This window comes from Lolium perenne, chromosome 2, assembly GCF_019359855.2.
Source record: "Lolium perenne isolate Kyuss_39 chromosome 2, Kyuss_2.0, whole genome shotgun sequence".
Lineage (NCBI taxonomy): Eukaryota > Viridiplantae > Streptophyta > Magnoliopsida > Poales > Poaceae > Lolium > Lolium perenne.
The window spans coordinates 182,320,055-182,347,648 of NC_067245.2; the positions used below are offsets into that span (position 1 = coordinate 182,320,055).

The 27,594-nt window shown below is 47.6% G+C and overlaps 2 protein-coding genes across 4 annotated transcripts; both read right to left on the reverse strand.

Annotated features, from left to right (window-relative positions):
* Positions 1 to 1,373: 1,373 nt before the first annotated feature.
* On the reverse strand, positions 1,374 to 7,371 carry LOC127334053 (putative F-box/FBD/LRR-repeat protein At4g03220). Of its 2 annotated transcripts, none has more exons than XM_051360472.1 (3): positions 6,304 to 7,371; positions 5,406 to 5,585; positions 1,374 to 1,903 (listed from the first exon to the last, which is right to left on the reverse strand). In XM_051360472.1, exons 1-3 carry the CDS (start codon positions 7,306 to 7,308, stop codon positions 1,628 to 1,630), a joined length of 1,461 nt encoding a protein of 486 aa, XP_051216432.1. In that variant the 5' UTR covers positions 7,309 to 7,371; the 3' UTR covers positions 1,374 to 1,627. The 2 variants fall into 2 exon arrangements, with proteins under 2 accessions (XP_051216432.1, XP_051216431.1); XM_051360471.1 differs by having other exon boundaries at positions 5,406 to 5,594; positions 6,304 to 7,370.
* A 432-nt stretch (positions 7,372 to 7,803) lies between these two features.
* Positions 7,804 to 11,593, reverse strand: LOC127334054 (uncharacterized). 2 transcript variants are annotated; one of them, XM_051360473.2, is made up of 7 exons: positions 11,275 to 11,593; positions 11,107 to 11,202; positions 10,468 to 10,508; positions 9,783 to 9,894; positions 9,256 to 9,336; positions 8,196 to 8,394; positions 7,804 to 8,044 (listed from the first exon to the last, which is right to left on the reverse strand). In XM_051360473.2, the coding sequence occupies exons 1-6, from the start codon at positions 11,506 to 11,508 to the stop codon at positions 8,329 to 8,331; spliced, it is 630 nt and encodes a 209-aa protein (XP_051216433.1). In that variant the 5' UTR covers positions 11,509 to 11,593; the 3' UTR covers positions 7,804 to 8,044; positions 8,196 to 8,328. The 2 variants fall into 2 exon arrangements, with proteins under 2 accessions (XP_051216433.1, XP_051216434.1); XM_051360474.2 differs by having other exon boundaries at positions 7,804 to 8,047.
* Positions 11,594 to 27,594: the final 16,001 nt, after the last annotated feature.

A 27,594-nucleotide genomic window follows, 5' to 3' on the forward strand; every position in this document is an offset into this window, starting at 1 on the left:
GAGGACGCGGCGGCGCACCGAGCCATAGCGGCCGCGCGGGAGGCGGCGGAGAAGCAGGCGACGAAGCGACGCAACGACGGTGCCGGCCCGTCAGGAAGCAAGTAGTCTAGGCTTATAGATCTACTTTGTATAGTTTTTATGCATTTTTATGTACTACTTTCAATGTTTTTACTAAGTTGCAATTCAAAAAAATGGGCCGTCCCCGGTGGGAGCACACCCAGACGCAAACGGACGAGCGGACAAAATATGTCCGCGGGGCGACGCAAACGGACGCTCGCGACCACTTTTGGACGTCCGAAATGCGTCGCGCCGCTGGAGATGCTCTCATCTGGAGAATGAAAGGGTTGATAGCTTGAGAATCATCTATTCCAGAAAAGAAACACGTGAGATCGGAACGTTGTAGAGGAGTGTTGGGAGAAAAGAAGTGGTAAGTTATTGTGCATTAGCTTGCTTTTGGATAACAACCACACCTCTAATATAATTTGTCTACATATCTCTGTTAGATTTGTTATTTGTCATTTCAATTAAAAGGAGTTCTCAGTTCACAACAACAATGTGGATGTCTTCTTCCGACAGACTTGCTACTGATTTTCTTCTAGAGGCGACTGTATTTTAGGCTTTTTCTTATCTGTCAAAAAATAGAAGTGGGCTAAAATGGGGTAAGTGTAAAGGCCCGTTAATATTTTTTGTAACGTAAAGGTAGGCTCATGCTTTGCTTTTCTCTCTCCAGAAATATAGCCCCTGGTTTCTTAAGTAGCCTCTTTCTCTGTTCAGCGCGACATGCTATGCATGAACGGAATTGAAAAGTAAATCCCCATCGATAGCTCCAAATACCTCGCGTATAATTCTATTGGTCGATTTTTCCTTCGTATTGGAAAGTTAGTGGAGTCCACTAAGCGTTTCAAGCAGCACTACAGCAATCCATGTTAGTATATTTCTCGAAAATAATGTTTTTGTTATAGATGGTTTTGTAGGGAAGACACTTTTTTACAAAGGAGACACTTAATTATCTGTTCTTTACAAACACTAGATTTTAAATATTCGTCCTAGCTAATCTAATTTTTTGGTATGCCACTTGTCACATGTGATGTTCATTACTTGCTCATAGTGTGCCAGATGATATTGTTACCTAAAATATTGGTTTCGTGTTCTTCAAATAGTTAATTATTAGATTATGATCTTCACATGAAGATTCGATGAGATAGCCACTATGCGGACGGTGTCATCCTACCCAACTTTTTCGTGAAACAATATGCATAACTCTTTTATATAAGGAAATTTAAAGTGCTTGCTCCGGATTTGTGTCACATGTCTAACTCTAAATTTGCTCTGCCGTAGCAACGTATGGGCAATTTTCCTAGTAAATCATCAAGTCAACTGCACCAATCACCAATTGCCTCTCAAAAGAGAAATCAAAGTTTGGAAACTGTAATACAAAACAAAGTTATCTCAATTCATGTAAAACAAACAAGTTTAAAAACTAGTTTCACGAACACCGTTAACGCAGCACAGACCGCTGGCGCTGGTCTATGTAAATCGCCTCTCTTGAGCATTGAGAACAGCTGGATCTTGCGTGCCTGGAGCTGAAGTAGTCTTCTAGAAATCCTGAACCATAACCACAGTACACCTAAAATTTCATAGATGTGCCTGGACTGGAGAAGCTTAGTAACATCTCGTGCAACTTCTTGGCCTTACTAGCATCGATTGTGTGACAGAAAGTTATCCTCACCGTCTCAAGCGCCGTAGACCAGTTGAATAACCGTTCCACAACAGCTAATTCACGCCCAGTACCTCTAAACTCTCTGATCTCTACTTCTTGGAGGCGATCCAGCACAAGTCTCTCGGATTTCCAGTTTAGTGGCTGAGCCTGATAACATATGCAATCTGGTGGACATGCCTGTGCCTAACACGGGGAGCATATCAGGTTAGTGGGATTAACTGGTCTCATTTGACTATATGAAATAACAAGCGACCATAAATGTCATCAAACTACCCAAATTCTTGAAGATATGCCATCAACAAAATATACATTAAAACTTTCTATAGACAAACAAAAGAATAACATGTCTAAATGGCCTTTGTTATTAATGGGACCTTTCAAAAACATAAGCCTTAAGCTACAGTACAGAATATGTCCTAACTCCTAACTCTTAACCGTGCTATGGAGTAACTAACTCAACATCTTGCCCTTAACCTTCAAACCCGCCATGCAATAACTCACTCAACTTTATATCCACTGCACATTTACAAATGTCTGGCTCTTTAAAGGAAATTAGTACCAAGTACCAACCCAGGTAGAATGTAACTTCGCCAAAGTTGTCTTTTTGTACAATACACAAATGATCAATTTATATCATTTTGCAAGTGATCATACAATTAAAATAGTAGATATATAATACTTTTACAAGAATTGAAAACTTTCAAAAAATGAGGAAATTCAATTCGGCTCCCGGGTGCGTAAGCTCCCTCTACCAAAACGTTATATTTCAAAGTGTTGAAAATTTTGAAAAAAAATTCTACATGTACATCTCCATAATATATCTGCGTTCGTCAAGTTTCACGAAAAACCAACATTTTTTGTGGTCTATGTAGAAAAGAGAAAATTTATCTTGTAAAAAGCATTATTTTTAGCACTGAACTTTGTCCTTTTTACACACGTCACATGACAAGTCGATTTTTTATGAAACTACTTTGTGAGCGCGTAGCCCGTGAAGATGTACGTACGAATTTTTTGTTTCAATTTTTTTGAAATTCAAAATATGTGTAAGATGCATTTCGAAATAGAGGGAGCATATGCTCCCATGTCCCAAAACACCACTCCCAAAAAAATGTATTTTCACAACGGGGTGGCTCCAACTAGTTGTGGAGTCTTGTTTTTGAGAGAAGTGTTGCCATTGGGAAATACATAAGCCATATATCTACTTATCAACTTCAGAGCGGAGTGTTATGTGCACCATAGCATTAGGCAATATTCAATAGATACGCTATGTTCTTGAAATAGGAGAAGAATTATTTAAACAGAAAAGACACAAGATTAAAGTTAGAGATCGGATGACATCCTACATAAGGGGCACCACATGTATCAAAGAATCAATCAACAATACAATAATAGTTTATAGATATGTCATCTCCCTTGTGCATCCTATCTGACCTAGTTTCTAATCATTAATCCTCTACACCCTGCCGTCAGGCCATCTGAATAGTGATACTTACCTAGTTTGTCCCATTTGGTATCTAGGTCAGACAGATGGCGTCCCCACGTGTGCGCAAATGGTCATTTTGCAACTGGTCATACTGTAACATAGCATACCCAGGTGTGGTGATGGCGCACTACCCTTGGCAATGGCCAGAAACAACTTGGCCGCTTTGGGCAGTGGTGGCATATCCGGGTGAATGGTGGCACTAAAGAGAACATGGGTGACTCTGCAATCAGTGGGGAAGACAAGCCCTTTAGCAGAACTGCAGAAGGGAGTGACTCTGCAATGTGGTATCCAAGCCAACAGCATGGTGCGGCGGTAGCAGCAGCGTCGGACGAAGTGGGTGGAGAAGCCTTATCTGCGGTGATGGCGCTCCATGAAAGGTGGTATAACATCAGCTAGGCATAACAGCAGCAGTAGATCAGATAGAAGCTGCCATGGTGTACTAACAGACTGCACAAAAGACGCATCCCATCTAGTTATAAAGGCGGCGCTGGTTCCCATCCACAGCTACAACAGGCAATGCAACCTCCAAAACCCTGATGTGCAGGAGCTGGGCCAGCTCAGTACACTGCCAGCCTAATTAAACACAGAGTCGCTTGAACCAGCAGGCTCCAATGTATGCCAACCAGGGGAAGGGCGAATAGTACATAAAGTAACTTGTATGCTTGTGTTTGCATGACAGCAAGGAACTCGAGGAATGAACCAGAACAACTGCTAATCCATGCTCAATGGGAACAGGTTCAGCTCTCCATCTTCATGGCAGTGGTTTGCTCGACCACAACAAAAAGACGAAAACGTTATGCTTCATTGATGTGGGGCCACCTTGGGTGGCAGCCATGTACTCCACCTGAGCTATGGAATGTTATTATCTTGCCATGGGGTTGGCATTTGTGATGTGCACAACACTAATACTTCCTCCTTCCGGAAATAAAGCCTAGTTTGGTAGCAAAGTTTTTCTAAAACTGAAGTATTCCAAAACTAAAGTATTTGATAGCATGGGAAAGGAATACTGCAGTTTCTTGATAATGTAGTATTTCTCAGTTTTGACAAATACTGCAACGCGTTTGGGAAGTGTTGTTTCTAGCTGCGTAGAACAGCTAATGAATGTTGGGGCTGTGAATTACTTCCTACGCAAACCGAGACACAGAACGTTGTTTCCTACATATTGATCGACCAAAGGAACATGAACGTGCATGGATTTTGCGGCCAGGTGCGAGCTGTGACGTGATGTTGGCATCATGATGAGCACCAATCTGCATAGATTTTGCGGCGTTATGGCTCAGACATGCATCCGAAATTGATCGACCACCTCTGCTCAATTTCCTTTTGTTTCTATAGGACCTGACCGATCTGCTCTTGGCGAACACTGAGCAGAACAGACTTTCTTTTCCACTTGCTGAATTTGCTTTCTCCATGGCTGATGAAGAGGACATCGCCGCAGGCGCCATAGGCACAGACGCCAGACGAAGGAGATGCGTTTTGCCAGGGGACGAAGCAAGCCAGTTTCTCTGTTTAGAAAAAAGAGGTCGGGGGTGAAGTTTTTAATATGTTAGAAAAACTACAATTTTGGTGATACTTCGGTTTCCAAAACCACCGTTTTCTTTGGCACCAAACGGATTGATGTATTCAATACTTTATTATTTTTGAAAACTGAAGTATTCCTAGAATATATACTTCAAAAAAGAGGAGCTCCCAAACAGGGCCTAAGTGACTCGGGTTTGTCTAGATTCGCATGTATCTACAAACTAAAATGCGTATAGATACATATGAATCTACAATCTAGACAAATCCAAGTCACTTATTTCCAAACGGAGGGAGTACAAAATATTCAAATATATATGGAATATTATTGAGATAGGAAAGAGATAAGATTAGAGTTAAAGATCAGATTAGTATATTTAGAATTATTACTCGGGAGGTCAAGTAAGCCCTCCCATATAAGGGGAACCACATATATCAGTTATCCATCAAGAGATAAAATAGCTTATCAATCTGTTAATATCCATCGTTCGTCCTCCTACTCACCAATCCCCTAGGGCCGTGATATAGGGCCATATCTTCATTTCCGTAGTTACCTAATTGTCTCTACGGAGGTATCAGTAGTAGATTGAGGCTACTACCAGATCAAGTTAAGGCATGCCACGAAATGCAAATGCATGTTGCTTTAAACTGAAGTTTTAGATAAAGGAACTAAGGATAGCTTACCTCCAAGCCCGCACGAGCACTTAATATTAGGATTAGCCTTCTTACACCAGTACACATCCTGAGAACATGGAATAAGCTGGCACCAAAAGAATGTCCCCTTGCCATTACGACAACTCTCAAGGATGAAATGACAGGAAAAATTGTCATGCCTTCCATCAAGTATTGACTGTTACCTAGGGCCTGTAGATTCTTAAGTGATAACAAAAAGGGTTATACATTGGTATGTATATGAGTTATAAAAGAACAAGAACACATGGTCTTACACTGTGATTAGCACACAGGAAATGATTCCTATAAGCTCACAAATTCACTTTGGATTTCTTCTGCACAGAATCTGGGCTTTGTAAGGCTAGCTCTAGAAAACAAAAATAAAACTCAATGCTAATTTTGTACAAACATACAGACCTCAAAATCTAAACATTTTTGGCAGGGTAGGGGCATTCAAGGGATAAACTCTGACTGAGATTTTAATTTAGGTTCGAGAATAAGGATATAGCTTGTGAGTACATATTGTGGTTGTTCAAGTTCTCCAAACTCTTGGAAATTCATGACCCTTGCCTTAACTAGTGCGGCAGTGGTAGAAGTGTAAATTTCCCCTGCTAGCTAGCTATTCAAAGGTAGGAAAAAACCAATGCTTTGTAGTGTAGAAACACAAGTAAGGTTCAGTGAGCTTAGCAATGCTCTGCAGTCATGCAGTGATTTGAGCAAGATACACAAGTAAGAATTTCGCATTGCTATTCTCAAATGCAACCATCATCTAGAGGGGAGCTGATCATGTACCAATCCTACAAGATACCCTGAATGGCACATGAATTACATGTTTTCTTTGTTGACCTATGCTAACAACATGCTATATTGACTGCATAGCTCGAAATAAGAGGAAGAATGAACTACTCACATGCGGATAGATGAGCGCAAAGCTCAAGCTGCAGATGGCCTTAAAGCGCCGCAGGAGCCTCATGCAATCTCTATTGGTTCGAAAGCCATTTGGTCCATACACAAGGTAAAAGCTCATGCCTAGACGATGGAGATGCGCCATCTCGCCAAGCTGGACGGAGACCGGATCGTAAGCATCGCTCCACTCGAGCGACGCCAGCTGCGGGGCTGAGATGCTGGCAGCCATTTGACTCAGATTCGGAGCATTCGCGAAGCAGTAGAACACGGTTAGCTCTTTGAGCGCCGGCGCCGCAACAGTGAGCCGCTGCAAGCCGCGCAATTTCGTGAGCTTCACTGTCAGGAGAGACTCGGAGTGTATAGCCAAACTGTGCAGATCCCGGGCGTCGCTGAGAGTGAGGTCCCGCAGGGACGGGCACCGCGGCGAGGAGAGGGCGTCTCCGAGGCCGCCGCACGGGGGGGCCTGTATCCGGAAATGGTCCAGGTGGAGCCTGGTGAGCCGGGCGAATACCCCTGCAGGCGGCGTGAGGAGGCCGAGAAACCCTAGGTGGAGGGAGATCGTGGTGGCCTTCTCGAAGCAGGGCAGCTCAAAGGCGCCCCTTTCCCCGGCCTCGTCCGGCCCACGCCCACCGTTCCGCCGCACAATGTTGAGCAAGTACAGATCGCCGCGGAGGCGGCGTGAAGCGATGGGGAGCCAGGCGGCCAGGGAATCCACGGGGGTGTCCTTGACGAAGACGGCGATGCGCTGGAGAACCGGAGCTTCGTGGGCGGCGAAAGCGGCGGCTACGTGGCGGGGAGCGGTGTATCCGGGGAAGTAGAGCTCAGGGAGGAGGGCCCAGAGGCTGCGCCAGCGACGGGAGAGGACGCTGGTCCGGCCGGCGACCGGGGAATCGCGGAGCTGGCGGAGGATGTGGAGAATCACGTCATCGGGAAGCGCGCTGAGGCGGTCGTCGCTGCCGGCGGCGAGCTTGGGTAGCTTGGCGGCGGCCTCCCCGTCGCTGCGCTCCATGGAGCAAGTGTTTTTTTTTTTTTTTTTTGAGATGGAGCAAGTGTTTGGTGGGAGTAGGTCTCACATGTGACACACAGGTGGTTTACAGAATTATTACAGTTTACTTTTCCTTGGGACCGTGGAGCATGTATCGGAGGGAGAGTAAGAAATTCGCCTAGAATTTTTTTAATTTTGAAACAAATTTGTGATGTAATTTCAAATTTGAAGATTTTTCCATCCTGGTTCAATATGTATTTCGGTTTTGCTTTTCAACTGTACAACTCCTTTTTGAACTTCAGTTTCACTGATGAAATTGGGAGCTCAATCTGAAAAAAGACCTTATCTCATTTCCTTCTTTTTGTTATTATTATTTATGATGCTAAATTTCCCTTTGCAAGCCACAAACAATGATATTTTCACATGATTTTTACGCGCACAAATATTTGCGCAGAATGTATATGGGTAGTTTTTAAAATTTTAGCCAGTCCACTTGAATTCAATCCTCTCAATTGTAGGTTAACCAAGCATTAACACCCTCTTTTATTGAAATTACAACAAATTATACAACATCCACATCAAGGAACATCCACATTTTAGAAAAATTACAAAAGACAAACAAACATGACATGCCAGCATGGTACATTGAGACTTGTATTGACATAAATCTAACTCAAACTGCCCTGTGGATCGATGCATCCACCTGAATGCTCACACCGGAAACCCAATTCAGCAGAAACCAAGACGAAAGTCAGAACACCTGCTGATTTACAGAATAACGTTAGCAAGACTTTCATAAGCAGAAAAGGAAGCAACATATTCAAGCTAAACCAATGCAAACATAAGAAGCAATAAATATAAGTTTAGTACTAAATCTGGTGAAATGATTATTAAAGGTCAGTAGTACTTACAGGAAAAAGAAGCACTCCAACGAAAGTGGTATCAGGTGACAGATGGATGACCATGAACACGTGGTATGCAGTCAGCATAAGCAACAATCTATCTACACCGAGCGAGAAAGGTTAGTTGCCATGGTCTGGTACATCAGACCATTTCTGACCTCTCAGCAAGTAGCAGTGCCTCAAGTTCCTCCCTCCGTTTCTCCAGCTCCTGAAATACCACGGAAATTAGGAAAGACCTCAAGGTAGGGATCGAAACTGAAGTTGTAAACTGTAGCCTTGATAAATGTTACTCCATCCGTTCCATAATTCTTGCCGTGATTTTAGTTCAAATAATGGAGCAGAGGGAGTAAAAAGAAATGTCAGCCAGTAAGGGAAAGACAAGGGCAGTGGACATAACAGTATGTAGTAGATAGTTGCTTGACTAGGACCAAGGATTACAACAGTGAATGGTGTGTAACTGTGTATCCCCTTCTATAAAATAGGCATTGATTCTCTTGTGAAAACATATTCTGTTTCTAATAACAGTGAATACTCCATCCAAACTCAACAATTGTAGCGGTAGAATCTTATGAAATATGTACTCCCTCCGTTCTAAAAAACTCTACATTCTAGATCTAAAAATTGTTCTGGATTAGTCTACATTTTAGCTTTGTAATTAACAACACATAAAACGAAGCAGTCTCCTTCTCTATATTAGATGTCATTAATTTTAGTGTAGCTTGGATTGGTTGTTCACATATCAAACTAGTACTATTAAATGACATGTTAATCGGTCTTAAAATTTGCAGAATGTGGACTAAAAGAGAATGGAGGGAGTATACACTAGAGAGGTACAGTAACCAATTATCAAACCAAGGCATGTTGACAAAACTGAGGTAAAAACCACAGAAAGGATGTTTTCTCTGTGGTCAAATAAGAGAAAGAAAAACTACTATATCCGATCCATAATAAATGTCGGGGTTTTAGTTCAAATTAGTTATTATGGATCGGAGGGAGTACCATTATTCAGACTCAATATTAAGTTAAATGTATTAATTACCCTTCCCAAAAATAGGGACCAAGTACTCACCTCCAGATCTTTGGCTGCTTGCCCTCGTGATATTGCTTTCTTCTCCCTCGAACGCTTTAACACGCCAAGACACAATACCCCCTACATATTCAACATGGTGTTGCAATATTAATGAGCGCAATGTTGTTCATTTTTCCACTATGCATTGTATGATGATACTTTGCTATAATAGGAATGCCTGGTTAGAAACAACTTAATGATGATACTTTGCTATAATAGGAATGCCTGGTTAGAAACAACTTAATGATGCTTTGAGAGGCAAAATCCCATACTAGTGCTTGTGACATGATAGAAGTTGTATTTCAACACTTCAAGTTTTTAACTGGTTTATGATATTTAATCATTCTAGGCCCAGATAGTTGTCGGACTAATTTCCTCGAACAGTAAATGATTAAAAAATTAAAAGGAAACACTTTTTGTTGATAAAATAATATGTTTCCAGCTGTACCATAGTGTCGGCTTTCGCAATTTAGGATAGAACAGTGTATAATAAATCACATACTAACACCAAAATGCTCTAGACTCACCGAGATTACATAGATCAGTCCACATGCAAGGAGCAGGTAGCTAGCAATGTCCTGAAGCAAAATCAGATCGCTCCTATCAACGTTTGGGTATGCTTTTGTCATGACCGCAACACTGCCAAGAAGGAACCAAAGGAAGAATGAATTAACAAGAGGATTAGACTTGGAGTACATTTTCTTATAAACAAGAAATAATCAGTAGGAATTCCCTATTCCTATTTCTGTGATCATGACACTACTCATAGTACCACAGGAATGAAACAAAAAGAAGTCCAGTATCCCCAGAAAAAAAATGTTGATCATTTGCAGATAAAGGTTAGAGCTGCTGAATACAAGTACGGTCTGTGTTTGTCTTTGCCATGGATTTCCATATATGTCATTGCTCTGCTGACGTGTAGTGTTCATATAAAATAAACCTATCTTTACCGTATATTCATATATATATAGAAAGTGATAGTTTGTATTTCTCCAGAACCATTTCTCTTTATGAAACCTCAGCGCTTAAGAAATTAATACTTCCAACATTAAAGGGAACAGAACTAATGTACCGATTCCAAAGATAAACTACATCGCTTGTTAGATGACACTAAGCATATGCATATTCTGCACAATTGTATAAATGTGCATCAACCTCAATAAAGAAGTAAAGTTTGAAAACATAATAGGAGTTGAGATTCCGATTGCTTACAATATCTGTAGCATCCCTCTTGCAGGCCAGTACTCCAATACCTAGTCACGTCAAAGGGTAAAAAACATTACTACAAAAATGAGAAGGAACTAAATGCTAACTTGAATCAAATTGCATGATGTGGCAGAGAATAAAAGAGAGGGGAGAGCAAGCATGTAGGTTCCTGAAGCAACAAGCTAAGCACAATCAAGGAGGTGCAAGAGAGGGAAAGCAAGCTTGTATATTCTCTCTCTCTCTCTCTTTTTAGAGGCAGCTTAAAATAAGATGTGATGATATGGACACTCAATAGCATAGTAATTGTTAGAGATGACCTTGAAACTTGAAAGGTCAATCAAATCATTCATCCCAGTAATAACATGGCATCTGAAAGCAGAAATGGTGACCTACATTCATGAAAGTAGATGAATTGCTACTACTACCTAAGAGCAATTACAATTCCAACACGACATAGCACATTCAGCAACCGGGCCTGTTACCCAGCAATTAACTGCGTGAATGAAACACGGCATGAGAAACACATTTTTTTACTCTATGTGTTGTCGTACATCCTGAACATGGCCTAAAGAATAAAGATGCAGAAATGTAGTAAGATGGGGCGAAATGGGTGAGAAGACAGACAGACGGGGAAGCGAAGCGAACCTTGCAGAATTTGATGATGAATCCCCACTCTGTCTCGAGGACGCAGACGAAGAGCGAGATGACCACCGCGTAGCACCGGAAGACGCCCCCGAATATCTGAAAGGAAGACACCGAATGAATCAGGCCGTGACATGGAAACAGGGGCGGGGTGGGACTGAAGAAACTTACGTCGCCGCCGTGGAAGCGGAATGACTGGACGGCGGAGAGGACGTTGACGGCGACGCAGAGCAGCGCGGTGGCGGCCGTGACGAGGCTGAAGCAGCCGCATACGATGAGGAGCGGGTCGCCGGGGGCGCGGCGGCGGCGCCCCCGCGGCGTCTCCCCGCCGCTGCCGCTGCCGGCGGCCGGCGGCGGCAGGTCGGAGGGCCCCGGCGCGGAGGACGAGGACTCCTCCTTGGCCATGGCGGACGGGCTAGGGTTAGGTGGTCTTCCTTGGCTCGGGTCGGAGGCGTCGATGAGGTGGCGGAGTGAGTGAGAGGTGTACTGTACGGGCGAGCTTATAAAGCGGGGGGAGGAAGAAGCGGGTGGTGGTGCCCGTGGACCGGGTGCACGAGGTCGGGGCACACACGCGGCGTACGTGGACCCGGCGCAGGGATGGGGAGAGGGAGCGTCGACATGTGAGCGGGCGACGTGGGCGCGGTGAGGTGGAAAGGAGAGCCAACGGGAAGTCGGCTCGTGGGCGTCTAGCTGGCGTCAAGAGCATTCCGTACCCCATACTGTGTTAGGCAAGGTTTGGGAGAAAACAATGAGGATTTGCTAGCTCCATTCTAGTAGCTGCATGATTCACCCGGCGCTCCAACAAGTGTGTGTTGAACACCACTACATTGTTTCCTAAAGATGGGAACAAAGTGTTAGAGCATCCCCACTTGTTGGCGCTCCCCACGCCCAAATCCGGACGAAACAACCGTCGGATTGGACGAAAATAAGTCGTGGGGAGTACCGTATTTCCAGTCGTCCACCCGGAGTTCGGCGGATAGAGTTTAAATTCAAACAAATCGCCGTCCCGCGCTACAAGCACGGCCAGTTGATCGGCAAAAGGAGCAAAAGGATCAGCCACAGATCGGCGATCGGAGGGAAATTACACGGAGACAGACTCGTCGGCAGTCCCGGCCGGCACGGCGGTGTCCGATGGACCAGTTTCCTCACACGTCGTGGCCGAAGCGGCTGCGGCGGCCGACGATGAAGCAGCGGCGTGGGACGTCGAAGGCGCCGCGCAGTCGACGAGGTAGATGGTGAGGCCGACGAGGTAGGAGCCGGCGGAGACGACGAAGGACTGGCCGGAGTGGCTCGGAGGATGTCGCTGCGTGGCCCTGGTACCAATTCCTCGTCTCCTCGTCCATCAGTTCCATGTCGCCGCCGCCCATGAGGAACGCCAAGTCTGTGTTCCTCTTCTTCGCCGCCGCCGTCGTCTTCAGCAGGGCGATCCGGACGCCTTGGTTGGCGAGCATCTCCCGCCACCTGCCGTCGAACTTGTCGTTCCTCCCGTCGGCGTGCGACCTCAAGTCGGCCCAAAGACTTGTCGATCGACGCCGCATCCCGTGTCGGCGGGATTGCCCGTCTTTTTGAGCTCTTTGAGCTTCTTCTGGCCGAGTTCAGGGCGCCCTTCCGCCGCGCTTGCCGCCGGAGCGTCGGGGTTGTACTGCTCGGTCTTGCTCTTCGACAGGGTCGTCCGGACTTCCTTCCACTTCTCACAGTTCTCGAGGCGGGCGTAGACGTTGAGGAACTTGAACTGCAGGCCGGTGTCGTCCGTGTACATGTCCAAAGCTCGGCGCAGCTGGGGAAAAAGAGCACGGCGATACGGGTCAGCTAACGACGATGTACCTCGGTGATGCAGGGTCGACGGAGCATACCTTTTGCTCCAAGTCGTGGCCGCTGATCGGCCGTTTCTCGCACTCCTCCTGTATGCCGTGCCATTTGCTGCACGCCGTCTGCATGATCCCCCAATGGGTGGCCATTGCCTTGTCTCCCCGGTACACGTTCATGTTCGTCTTCTTGAAGTAGGGATCGACGAGTTTTCGCTCCTCGTACGCCTGCTTCACTCGAAGCCAATATGTGTCGAACGACTGATTGGCCCCGATTATGCCGTTCGTGGACACGGTCTTCCAAGCTTCGGCGAGGCACTCCTCTTCCTTCGGCGTCCATTTGATACGCGGTTCGGCAGGCGCCGAGTCCTTCTTCCTCTTCTTCTTCCCCTTCGACAGGTTGGCGGCGGCTTGTGTTGGCTCTTCTTCTTCCTCGTCTTCTTCTTCGACGGCTTGGCTTCCGTCGGCAACATCCTCCCGATGCTCGTTGCGCGCCGCCACAGCAGCCGTCGCCCTCTGCTCCTCTTGCGTGAAGAACCCCGGGCACGCAGCGGCGGCGGCCATGAAAAACCCCGGGCTCGCAGCGGCGGCGGCGGAGCCGGAGGTGATCATCTCGTGGATCTCCTCTTCGTTCGGCGCCGCCATCGCACCGAACGCGAGCGGCCCTCGTCGCATGGCCGGAGAGGTGTCCTCGAACTGGCCGCCGCCGCCGACGTCAATCTCGGGCGGCGACGGCGTAGACCTGGACGGTTGGACGTAGGCGCCCTCTTGGAACACGGCAGTCGGCGACGGCGAGTACAGCGAAGGGGAGAAGGACGACGGGGAACTGGTTGTACCTTGCGTCGGCCATTGGCCGGGGAACATGCTGCCGCCCATGGCCATGCTGATAATCCTCGCTTGTTCGTCCAGGGCCGCCGCCGCCCTCTTGGCGGCGGCTTTTTTCACCCTCTCCGCCCTGCCGCTTGTTTCCACCTCGCGCCGTTTCTCGTCCGCCGCCCACTCGGCGTTCGACATGCCTGGCGGCTTCGTCTTCTTCGCCCGCATCTTCCTCGCCGGCGCCTTCGGCGGCATTTTGGTGGACGAGAAGACGAGGAGGAGAGTGGTGGTGGACGAGAAGACGCCGCCGGGAACTGGAGCTGGAAGACGAGGAGATTGGGGAATTTCGGCGGGAGAGAATGGGGATATGCAAGAAAATTGGAGGGAATGGGGATATGCAAGCAAATTGGAGGGAAAATCGACAGGATTTGGTTTTCCAGTCGCCGACTACGCGGGTCCACACGACGTTTCGCGCCAAAATCTTTCGTCCGGAGTCCCCGAGCGCGCCCCGGGGGGCCGGGGATGGCGTGGGCTCGCCGGATGGATGAAGGGCCAAATCCGGACGAAAACGAGGAACCGGGGGCGCGACTGGGCCGAATTTCGCCGTCTGGATGGAAAAAACGTCGCTCGGGGGCCTCGTCGGGGGCACGAGTGGAGATGCTCTTAGACTATGCAAACTGATTGGAAGAGGTGAGTACGAGAAACTCAATAGTTTCTTTCAAAATGTGGCTACCACACATCATGTCTCGTGTTCACATACCCATGTGAAAGAAACTACCGTCATTATATAGTTGAAGTTGGTCTTGCATTACTTGAAATGCTTCCATGGCTCTCAAATTTTGGGGTGAAGCCTTTCTCGCACCCAATTTTCTTATCAACCTGCTTCCTAGCAAAGTTCTTAATCTTGAAACTTCCACTGAGCGTCTTTTTCATGTCCTCACCCAACTATGATAGATGCTCTTCAAACGTTTGGTTCGCTTATTGGCCTAATCTTCGTCCCTACAATAAACGTAAATTTGCCTTTCATTATAATTGGTGTGTTTTTCTTGGCTATAGCCCCCTCCATAAAGGTGTCAAAATGCCTGGATGTATCCACGTTACGTGGCTATGTCTCTCGTGATGTTGTCTTCAACGAAAATATTTTCCCATTTGCCTCTCCCCATCCTAATACCGGTGCTCGTCTTAGACAAGAAATATTGCTTCTTCCATCATCTACATCTACTCCTGCACGTCTCTACTATCAGATCTCAACAGGGAGCTGCAATGGTGTTTTTCTCCGGCACTTGGCCAAACGTAGAAGATGAACTAGAGGGAGAAACCCTAAGAGAGGTGTAGCATTGAACTAGATGGGAACCTCTGGAATCGTAATCTCCCGTGCAAGGGAGCTCCTCCTCTCCTTATATAGAGGAGAGGAGACTTACAAGAGAAGGAACTAGGGAGGGAATCTATGCCTACATAAGCCACCTTTATAAAGTTGCTTTGGCTCAGGCCGTGATGTCCTCGCTTGCGCCCCTTGTCTGGTGATTGTAACAACCCAACTTTTGTGCATTGGTTTAAATTTTTTGGAATGCAAAATTTAGGGCCAACAAAAACTTTTTTGTCTTTAAATTTTGCATGCATGATTGATCTTGCTCTTGATTGATTGAGTGTGTGTAGGTTAGCTTCTTGTATCTCCACCTAGGTGCAACCCTAAATTTTCTAAAAACCCTTGGGGTATTGTCACTTCTCCTTTTATTGGCTTGTGAAATTAAAATTTTCTTTCTCACTAAACCCTTGGATTCAAAAACTAATCCTAGTACATGATTGGATCTTCTGAGATCACATTGTTGCTCTTTTTATTTTGCCTTTTCCTTTTCTTTACTTAACCAATTATGGTTCTGGAAAATAACCTAGCCTTGTGCTAATGACCTAACCCATTTTTTTATCCTTGTCTTGACCATATCACATGAGATTGGTTGTGACATAAAATCTACAATTTGGCTTTGAGAAAGACTTGGTCACATAAACCTTGTACTATCTAAATTGTTCCTCCCTCTTATTCTTCCTTTTTCTTTTTCAGCATATCCATCTCTCCCTCAACTCACTCACTCTCCCCACCCCTGCACACATGTGCTCTTGCATGCCAATTTCCCCATCGGGTAAGTGAGAGGGAAGTGGAGAGAAGGATATGGTCGGGGCTGATTGGAGACCATGCACCTCATGTGATCGATGCCAACTAGGTGCTGCCAAAACCCTGGAGCATCCACGCCCTGCACCACCTCTCCTGCTCTCCCCTACCCTTCCTAGCCTCCATCATGTCCCCTCTCTTTCTTCGAACCTTGCGGGTAGAGATCTGCAAGATCTCCCCTTCCCTCTGATGTGGACAGCTCTTCCTCGACCGTGTCGATCCCTCTCTCCCTCTCTCAACCCACCAGACACCACCACTCCTGCTCACCTCACTGACACGCGCATGCCAACCCACCAGTGGTGATCGTGCACGCCGCCATGGCCACGACCACGTCGGCTACCTCACCATCCCACTCTGGTCACCCACGCCCGTCAAAACCCTCGCCACGTCATGCCACCACCTTGGAGAACCGCCCCTCGACAATCCCTAGCCTACCCCGTGCATGCCATTGCCGACGCCGCGTCGTGTCAATCCGTCGAACAGCTGGTTGGCGGCCTCGCCACCATCGCATCTCCTCTCTTCCCTCCACTTCTGACGAACGATCTCGTCCAAACGATGGCACCGCCGTGCAGAGGCGCAGCAACACCGCCCCGCTTGCCCAATCTGTTGCTGCCACCCACCCCACTCTTCCCGCACGGACGCGGTGCACCGTGTTGGAGATATGCCTAAGAGGCAATGATAAAAGTGATTATTATATATCTTTATGTTTATGATAAATGTTTATATACCATGCTATAATTGTATTAACCGAAACATTGATACATGTGTGATATGTAAACAACAAAGAGTCCCTAGTATGCCTCTTAACTAGCTTGTTGATTAATGGATGATTAGTTTCATAATCATGAACATTGGATGTTATTAATAACAAGGTTATATCATTATATGAATGATGTAATGGTCACACCCAATTAAGCGTAGCATAAGATCACGTCATTAAGTTATTTGCTATAAGCTTTCGATACATAGTTACCTAGTCCTTATGACCATGAGATCATGTAAATCACTTATACCGGAAAGGTACTTTGATTACATCAAACGCCACTGCGTAAATGGGTGGTTATAAAGGTGGGATTAAGTATCCGGAAAGTATGAGTTGAGGCATATGGATCAACAGTGGGATTTGTCCATCCCGATGATGGATAGATATACTCTGGGCCCTCTCGGTGGAATGTCGTCTAATGTCTTGCAAGCATATGAATAAGTTCATAAGAGACCACATACCACGGTACGAGTAAAGAGTACTTGTCAGGAGACGAGGTTGAACAAGGTATAGAGTGATACCGATGATCAAACCTTGGACAAGTAAAATATCGCGTGACAAAGGGAATTGGTATCGTATGTGAATGGTTCATTCGATCACTGAAGTCATCGTTGAATATGTGGGAGCCATTATGGATCTCCAGATCCCGCTATTGGTTATTGGTCGGAGAGAGTACTCAACCATGTCCGCATAGTTCGCGAACCGTAGGGTGACACACTTAAGGTTTGATGTTGAAATGGTAGAACTTGAATATGGAATGGAGTTCGAAATATTGTTCGAAGTCCCGGATGGGATCCCAGACATCACGAGGAGTTCCGGAATGGTCCGGAGAATAAGATTCATATATAGGAAGTCATTTTATAAGATTTAAAATGATCCGGAAGATTCTACGGAAGGTTCTAGAAGGTTCTAGAAAAGTCCGGAAGAAATCACTAAGGAAGGAGGAGTCCCGGAGGGACTCCACCTCCCCATGGCCGGCCAACCCTAGAGGGGGGGAGTCCACCTTGGACTCCACCAAGGGGGCCGGCCACCCCCCCCCCCCCCACATGGAAGGGGGAATCCCACCCCAAGTGGGATTCCCACCTTGGGTAGGTTTCCCTACTACATGGAAGGTTTTGGGTTGGGGTCTTATTCGAAGACTTGTAGTCCAACACTTGGGGCTTCCACCTATATAATGAGGGGCCAATGGGAGGGGGCAGGCCACCCCAAGACCACAAGGTGGCAGCACCCCCTAGTGGCCGACGCCCCCCTCTCCCAAACCCTAGCCGCCCCCTCTCTCCTCCACCACTCCCGCACGCTTAGCGAAGCTCCGCCGGAGTTCTCCATCGCCACCGCCACCACGCCGTCGTGCATCCGGGCTGTGGATTTGCTCCGGGCAAGATTGTGAAGGTTTGGAGGCTACCTCAAAGTCTACCACAAGTGAGTGAGCTATTCCTTCGTGGGATAGGCTCCGGAGAATAGGGTGAGCCTTTGTGGCGTGGGGAATCCTTCGTGGGACCTCCACCCCTCCAAACGTGACGTACCTTCTTGCAAAGGAAGGGAACACGGGAATACATCCTCGTCTCTGCGTGCTATCGGTTATCTCTAACCGAACTCCTTACTTGTGATTTAACTGCCTGAGAGAGCCTTCGTGCTCGAGTTAGTTGTATCCTCATATAGGTTGCTTCACCTAGTTTGCATTAGGCTCACCTTTATATTCCGCAAAGCCTAATATTGCAAAGAAAGAATTAAAATCTGTAGAAACCTATTCACCCCCCTCTAGGTTTACCATCTCTATATACTTTCAGGAGTCTTCGGAGGGACTATGGGAGGCTCGGTGAGTGATGTGTATGGAGCCTGAGAGCACCACCGGGAGGATTCGTGGCCTCCATGAATCCTAATGTTCCTCCTTCAACCCAAGATGACGAGGAAGAAGAAGCAAAAGGAGATGACTTGGAAAATGCGGAAGTGTGAGATGCATTTGTGATATGCAAATTATGTGTTCCACTTTGTATCCATTTGAACCATATGTTTTGTGTCATTGTTGAACTACGTCATGTGTCGTTCTTGAACTATGTGATGTGTATTGCACTTCCATTTGAACTATGGTAGATAATTTATTCATGATTATATGTGAGTGTTTGATCTTGTTGAATGTATAGTAGTGTAGAAAGGTGTTTTCCACCCGCGCGCTGTATTTTGGCGCGCCCGACGGAGGAGCAATTTTACCGCCCGCGCACGCGCTGCAAAATAGAGCATCCGGCGAGGCGAATTTCGGCCTAGTGCGCGCCATTCATTTATAGGGCGGCGGAAGGGAGGTTTAGCGCGCCGACTTTTAGTGCGCCTGTTGGAAATGCTCTAAGTGTGAGCTGTTTCCCTTTGGTGTTATGTGGACACAACGCATGGGGAGGTGCGATACCTCATTAAAAATGGGTTTATCTGTGTGGGACCGACTAGTCAGTTTAGCTATTAACGATGATAAAATGAGTATCTAGACTAAGTTGCAACTGGTTAGATGTGGATCTGGTGGAGACTGCAAAAGTTTCGTCGATGTGGTGTTTTGTGCAACGAAATAAGCTGAACCAGGTGGAAGCTGCAATTTCCTCCCTTTTATCCTTCTAGTTGCTGCTTGGAGGTGTCTAGCACTATAGCAGATAGCATCCTTGTGTGTTTAGCTGTTGGATTATCTTTCGATTTGTGATATGCTGTCCCTCAACTAGCCCGATAATGATCAGCTGATCAGAATTACCTGCTGGATATACTGAATGGCGACTTGCTCAGCATGGCTGGCTAATCTGGAGCACATTGACGAAAACGAGTACACAAATAGGAATGTTTTTCTTTGGGACCCAATTATCGTGAAAGTTGTATTTCATGTGGACCATGGATAGCGACTGAATGTGATGTACTGCCTCCGTGTATTTTGTCGGCAATGCCAAGCCAGACTCTGTGGTCCAGTACAATGAGAAATGATAGTGATGCTGATATTTGCTGCTTCTGAAGTGTGAACTACGGAGTACTAAATTTAATTGAGGTGTTTTGTGGTACCCTCAAATGAATAATAGCGTATTTACAGACCACGGAGCGGACAGTTATCAGTCAGTGCTCCCCATTACAGCATTTGTTTCTTCGTAATTGTCATTGCCGATGTTCAGTTTCTATGATCAGCAACAATTTCCTACAGTACTATATGTATCATTTTAGCTCATTACAATTCTCAATCTGAAGTAGGGTTCATATTGGAAATAATGAGGAAATTGTAGTCTTAATCTGCCCCGCTCTAAAAACCCGAAAAATGTACATATAACATTCATGTCAACTGGACAGACCTTGCCGGACTGTATGTGCCCAAAGTTTTGAGCCGATGTTTGTGCTTCACGCCTTCACCTTCAGTAGGTAACTAAACTTATTATTGTCTTACTCATTTCCGTGCCCTGATGTCATTTTGTTTTAACTGAACTCTTTTGTTTCGGGTACAACCTCAAGAAGCTGAGCTATGACGAGAGGAAGGCAAGTCTTGTTAAAATGCTGAACGCCTTCGACTCCTCTGTTGGTGCCGATGTCGATGATGACAAGTGAAGAGTGTAGTCTCCGTACTAGTGCTATCTTTATGATCGAACTGAACTTGCTCTGTGTCATTCACCCCTTGTTAAAGTTGGTCACTAAGAAAAATGACCATGTTTCTTTCAGTATTGAGGATCATATTGGACTTATTATCTTATTTTGATGACGCATTGCTGTTTCGCTATTGGCTTCAAGGTTGCTGTTTCAGCGTTCCCTTAAATTTTTATATCATGCTTAGATTATATTTGTTATTGCTTGTCATCCTCATGATTTCATTGAGCTGGCCGGAGTTGGGTATCCAAGTAATTTGAAACGGCATTTTTTGTATTTGGAAACGCTTGTAGTGCCAGGGATAAAATCCCACGAAAGCCCAAGCCTACATACAGTCCTGAACAAAACACCACAAAATATTTGAGTTTCTTTAGAATTAGTATTGTTGTTTACTTAAGCAAAGTAACTGAGAAGCATAAACTTGAAGGAGCCATGTTTACAATAAGTTAGTTTTTGACCAGGGATGCTTCCGCCAGCTACATCCTCATAAAGACGGATGGAATTATATTTCAACTCCAAAAGTAGGGCAAACATATCAAGGGCCGATAATTAGTAAATAATAATAGCAGAACTCGAACATCGGACGTCCATTTGAAGCCTAGAACCAGCGGTACTGTCCAAACTTAGAACGCAACAAAACTAGTAGTTTTTCCCACATTGTATGAAGCTTCGGAAGCTTCCAGCTCCCAAGAAAAGCCCAAATAATGCAGTGTTGCTAAGAGTTAAGGCTGGACACGAGCCAGCTCGAGCCTGGCTCGGTGCGAGCCGCAGTTTGGCTCGTTCCAAACTGGCTCGGCTCGGGCTGGCTCGTTTCTGTCACGAGCTGGTAAAATAGGCTCGGCTCGAGCTTTGCTCTGGCTCGGTTCAGCTCGAGCCGGCTCGCGAGCCCAGCAGCAGATAAACAGGAACGGAGCAGAGAGCTCCTATGAACGGAGCAGGGAGCCGACGAGGCGGAGGGGGGTGCCGCTTCAGAGACGCGATGCTCGGATTGTCCTCCGAGCTGGATTGGGCGCGGGCGCTGGCCTTCTTCTTCACCGCCGGCGCCACGTCTCCATACGCCGCTGCTGTGCTTCCGTCCGTCCATGTCGCTTTCGACGGTGGGGTGAGAGCGGAGAGGCGAGGGACGGTGAGGCACGAGGGAGGTGGGGCGCCACGGCCCACGGGGCGGTGGGCGCGAGAGGGAGGGCTAGGTGGCCGGCGGAGCAGACATCATGGGCGGCGGCGGCGCAGCGCCTGTGCTGCGCGTGGAGGAAACGAGAATGAACCAGAACGATGACTAGCAGCTGCTGTTCGTGCGTGACCTGATCCATCCAACCATGGTTTGGGCCAGAAACCAGCCCAAATTGCATCCTTCTGTTAATACTTAAAAAAAATAACGAGCTTTCGGGCTGGCTCGGGCCGAGCCAGACGAGCTTTCAGCCCGCCGTGGGCCAGAAAAACAGGCCCGACTCGGTCTCTGTTTAACACGGGCCAAGCTCAAAACGGGCCGAGCCAAGAAAAGCTCGGGCCGAGCCAAAATCTCGGCCCGAACGTCCAGCCTTACTAAGAGTGCCTTGTCCAATGTGTATGATCTTCAGCAACCCGGGAATCTGAAACCAAATCAGATTGTTGAGAGCACTCAAAAATTTCTAGGCCATGTTTGATTGTTGGTTAGAAACCAGCTAAACAAATGCGGTGTAAAGTGAAGAGTTTCACATAGTGAAATATAATCTGACAGTTCAAGGTTAACCATGACATAAGGATAGGACTAGGATATATCATGACTGAGGTGGCAAGATATAGTGATATGCATAATCCTTTGTATAGCAAAAAAGAGCATAACAGTAAATATACTTCTAATAATGTTCGTATTTTAACACACTAAGTATTCGTTTTAACACCGAATTTAGACGAAGTTGAGTCAATTAATTTAAAACGGATGGAGTATATGCATGTGACCTGATGAGTTTCCTGTCTTTTGTAGTTGTCAGTAGCATCTTATGCTTCTCAATTCTCATTTCCTTCAGATTACTGAAACCTCTCTTTCATATTAAAATTTCTAGAAAACATATGAATGGTTTATCTTGCTTCATAACATCCAGGACCTTAATATTGTGATATGATTAGACTTGCCCTATGTAAGTTCACCTGAAATCCCAGAGGCAGGATTCTTTCCAGGCCCCACCTACGGTAGCATCTATTATTAACCAAAAATCAAAAAGTGTGAACCACCTTCAAACTGAACTGCAGAAGTGTTTTCTAGATTGCCATGTATTTTTGCTATAAAAACTTAAGAATGACGATTCACATGATGTATGGTGATAAGTATATTTTCCATTAGGCACACAAACTTGAAGCTAGACATGACGGGAAGAATCTCTCGGCTTTATGTCACCACCAGCTAGCTAGTTGCGCCGAAAGCAATAAGGCCCAAGTGCCGTTTGCTTCATCCAAAATCGTGATGGTTGCTGCCATACTTACTAATGTGATCTGCTTATTAACCTGATATATTTTGTGTAGAAGACCAGACCACCCGGTCCTAAGGTTGGCTAGCGCAGCATGATGACAATGCAATTCAGAAATCTGCTGTGAGAATTCAGAGCCGACTTTAATATCCTTCGCTTCAGCCTAGAAGTACTCGTCCCAATCACAGCAAAATTACCTGCTAGGGATCGGAGGTGGCGTCGGCGACGGCTCCGTGGTCGCTGTGGCATGGGAGGCGGCTGCGGTGTCCCTCGATCCTCCTGTGGGCGACTGGGATGTGGAGGAGGAGGCGGCAGCGGGATCGATGCGGCGACGGCCCGCGACCCTGGTGTCGGCTCGTGAGGAGTTTGCGAGATTAGCCTGGCGACCATGGTGTCGGCGGCAGCTATGTGATTATGATTATTTTTTGGGTCGCGCTGAGCGTCCCGGGGGATCAAATCCCCGATCCCCCGGGTCGCCAGCCGCCCAGCCGCCCCATGCTACAGAAAGTAACCGTCAGATTTGAGTCAAAGCTCCTGTGCGGGGAAAAAAATCATAGACGAAATTCCCCTCCTCCACTTCCACGCACGAGGTTGCAACCGGAGATGTCTCGACAGGCTTGAGACACCGCCGGTGTTATCGCATCCGGCTTGCAACACCGTCGCCCGCGCCGTCAGCAACGCCGTCCCGGCGCCAGCAGCACCTCCGCCCTCGCACGCAGCACCACCGCCCGCGCCGATAGCACCTCCGCGGCTCCGCCTCTCGCACGCAGTACTGTCACCCCAGGCTAGCAGCATCGCCGCCGCACGCACGTAGCTCCGCCGCCGGCCTCGCCGGACTCCTTGCAGCACGGTGGCGCCCCATTTGTCGCAAAACTTGTCGCTCCTTGTAGCAATGTCCGTCGTGGCTTGTAGCAAATCGCCCCCGCTTGTAGCACCCGTCACCGACCTATGTAGCAGCCGGAGACGCCCATGGTAGCAGCCACCGCTGTCTAAAGTAGCAGCAACCGCCGCCGCATAGCAGCAGCCGCCGCGACATGTAGCAGAGACCGACGCCGTATGTCGCAGATTCCGACGCTGCTTGTAGCAGCCATCGCCGACCTATGTAGCAATCGCCGACACACATGCCGACACCACTTGTAGCAGACGCCGACGCCCCTTGTAGCAGAAGCCGCCGGCGCTCGCAGCATCATCTGCCGCCCCTCGCGGCTGCAACAACGCCGGTCGCGCCTGTGCCGCCCCAGCATCGGTGGCGGCGTGGCATGATTTCTCCGGCGTCCATGGAGGCTCCAAACTCGCAGCCCGTCGCGTGGCTCGTGTCGCCGTAAGAGAAGGCGACGAGCTCGAGCTCGAGCTCGCGGCGGTGGAGCCATGGCGCGGTCGGGCGCGGCAGGACGACAAAGGAGGCATGAGATAGAGACCTTCGGGCGACGCGGCGCAAAGCGATGTGCCTAGCAGCAACGGCGCATCAACATTGGTCTGCGCGAGGCGGCACATCACCATGCTCTGTGTGTTCTGTGGATAGGGAGTGGTGATGGATAGGAACGGGCGGACGGATAAGAGAGAGGAGCAGGAAGCGTCCAGAGAACGACGCACGTGTGTGGGCTCCAAAGGGACACGCGTCGGTAGCTGGAGGAGGATGGGAGCGTTCGTTCCCCCGGGGGTAGATCAGCGTTTTCCTTTTATTTTTTTGGTGTCTACCGGAAATAACGCCTAATGGGCTGGATGGGCCTAATCTACATCACCCAATCTCAGCCATCGGATTGTTTTATACTTGTCCCTCTAAGATGGCAGTAGAAGGTACCATAAAACAGGTCTAATCATAAGTGAATTTTATTAGAGGATTAGAAGTGATTTTCTGGTGCGAAATATGACGGCCTTTTTTTTTTTTGGAGCAACCGGCAGGAGCACTGCCTTTTCATATAAGCAAAGGGGAAAACCAAACTGTACAAAGATGGCATGTTTAGATTGAGGTGTAAAACATGCCAGAAACCACCGAGGTAAAAAGAAAACACAGCTGCCTAGTCAGGCTCAGCTGGGATGGCTACTCTAACAGGCGTGAAAGCACGCTGTCTTTGCTCAATATCCTCCTTGACGATTGAGGCCACCTCGATGTAGGTGAGGCGATGTCCAGTGAAGATGCGTCTGTTTCTTTCTTTCCAGGCATTCCAAATCACATAGAGAAAGCGGCCGCTGAGGCGGCGCCTTTCAGAGCCCGGCTTGCCAACGATGATATTGTCCCACCAGTCGTTGATAGACATGAAAGTCTGGCCATGTGAAGCCTGGTTGTGGTCACCGTCCCGGTGGATGGTGTTCCATATAGCTGTGGTGAAAGGGCAGTCCTTGCAGAGGTGGGTAGCCGTCTCATGGGCAGACAAACAGAGGGGGCAGACGGGGTCATGCGGCCACCCCCGAATGGCGAGCCTGTCAGCGGTGAGAAGCTTAGCATGAAGGGCAAGCCATGCAAAGATCTTGCATTTTGGCTCCGCATGTGCAAGCCAAATCTTGGCGGTGTCAAACTTGGGAAAACTGCCGAGGAACTGAAGGTGGTATGCGGATCCCGCAGAGTAAGTCCCCTGCGAGCTCGTAGTCCAAGCAATGGTGTCAGGCGTGTCCGGGTTCAGGTGGGTGGACATCACGAGGTTCCAGACATCCAGGAATTGCGCCAGCTGAACCGGCGTGCTGAGGCCAGCAATGGAGCGGATCCAGTTGTCCTCGAGGAATTCCTTGGCGACGGATCTTGATTTTCTGGTGGACACCTTGAAAAGATCAGGGGCCCACAAGCTGAGGGGCCCGCGCTCAGACCATGAATCGAACCAGAAGGAAGTAAGTTCCCCATTGCCGATGGTGATCTTTGTTGCTGCCCTAAAAAGGGCCATATCGGTATCGTCACAGGGTAGCTTGGAACCCACCCAGGGTCGTTGAGGGTCAGTCCACCGAAGCCATGGCCAACGCAGCCTCAAGGCGCAGCCCGTGCGTTCGAGGTCTGGCATGCCGAGGCCACCCAAATCTTTTGGCCTGCACACCGTCTTCCAATTTACCAGCGCGTGCCCCCCAGAGGCATGATCGGCGTCATCCCCCGCCCAGACGAAGTTTCTCGCAATCTTGTTTATCTTTTCACGGGCCCATTTGGACAGAGGTAGAACCGTGGCGTGGTATACCGCCGTGGCCATAAGCACCGATTTTGCAAGGATGATCCTGCCAGGGCGCGCTAAATTCTTGCCAAACCAACCCGGCAACTTTCCGGCGATCTTGTCGATGAGAGGTTGTATATCCACTTTGCGTAGACGGCGGAAGTGCAGGGGTAGTCCCAAATACTTGCCCGGGAAGGCCATGATCTTCGCGGGGAAACCAGACATGATGTCGCTTAGGTCGATCCCGTCGCAGCGCACCGCGAACACCTCGGACTTGGACACATTTGTGACGAGGCCGCTCGCCTTGCCAAAGCTGTCAAGGATTGCAGAAATGGCTTGGATCTCCTCCTTGATCGGGTTCACAAAAATTCCGGCATCATCAGCGTAGAGCGAGATTCTGCATTGCGTCGTGCGTGACCGAATGGTGCTGAGAATGCCTCGGCTGGTAGCCAGCTGGAGGATGTAGCGGGTCGATGGCAAGAATGAACAACATGGGAGAAAGCGGATCTCCCAGAAATATGACGGCCTTCGCTAATAGACATTTTTCATGGAAGCGAATTGTTTGGGTCGAACGAGTGAGCTGCCTAAAATAATCAACTGTATTGTTCTCAAAATAAGTCTTTCTACCTCTTTATTTCAAGGTGAACTACGTTGAAATACAAAGTGTACCACCCAAAATCAAAGTGATCAACTGCCAGAATCAAAAGTTTCCGAACTATCCGCATCGACCTAATGCACATTTAAACAACCTAAGGTCCCAAAATCAAACTGGAAGAAAATCAAATAAAATACAAGAGAGAAAGGACATAAAAAGAAACCAACTTCGCTGTCGAGACTCGAGAATGAGTGGCTGGCCAATCTGAACTAGTAATGTATTCTTGAGTCCACAAGTTAATTAAGATGGAACATGTCCTTTACCCCATGTGTGGTTTTGGTAATTGATGACAATTCCTATGGACTAACGGTTGCATTGAGAATTGATCTTAGGTCAAGTCCATAGCTATGTGTTGGACTCAAGGTTGTAAGATGGAGAAGACGGAGTACAATGATGAAGATGGTGTCGAAGAGAGACAAAGACGGTGTTGAAGATGAAGAGAGAAGACGGCGTAGAAGATGAAGAGAGAAGACGGCGTTGAAGATGGAAGAAGACGGTGGCGTGGATGTTGAAGCAAGACGGTGGTATGTACAATCATGAAGAGTATGAAGACGGTGCTTGGCGACTCGAGAAGAACGCGCAAGGACTAGGTTTGTGCTCGATAGGATAGTGGGTCGTATCATCGGAGAGAGCTCAAACCTTGCATGCATTGCCTCGCGTTCTTGGTTCTTCTTGGTTCTTATGCATGAAACGGATTTCGGTTGCATCGCATGTTGCATATGCGAGAGTGATGATTTTCCCGATATACCGTATTGAGAGGTTACACCTCTATGACCATGGGAAAATCATCACTCACTCATTTGCACGATTTCACCTCATAAAAGTTGTAGCTCTTGTCGCCCTCTTTCCAACAAAATTGGTTTCATGTCATTCCGAGTTTCCTAGCTGGAGATATTGAGTTTTCCGTATTGCAGTGAAAAAGAAAACGAAAATAATCTTTATTGGGCCGGGCGGTACTACCGCGGGCGGTACCGGGCTAAGTACCGCACGCGCGATTTTTTTTACTGGACCCGGAGCGGTACCAGGCCGGTACCAGCCCGGTACTACCGTACATCTTACGGTACCAGGCCCGGTACCAAAGCCGGTACTACCGGCCCAGCTTTTTCCAAATCGCCG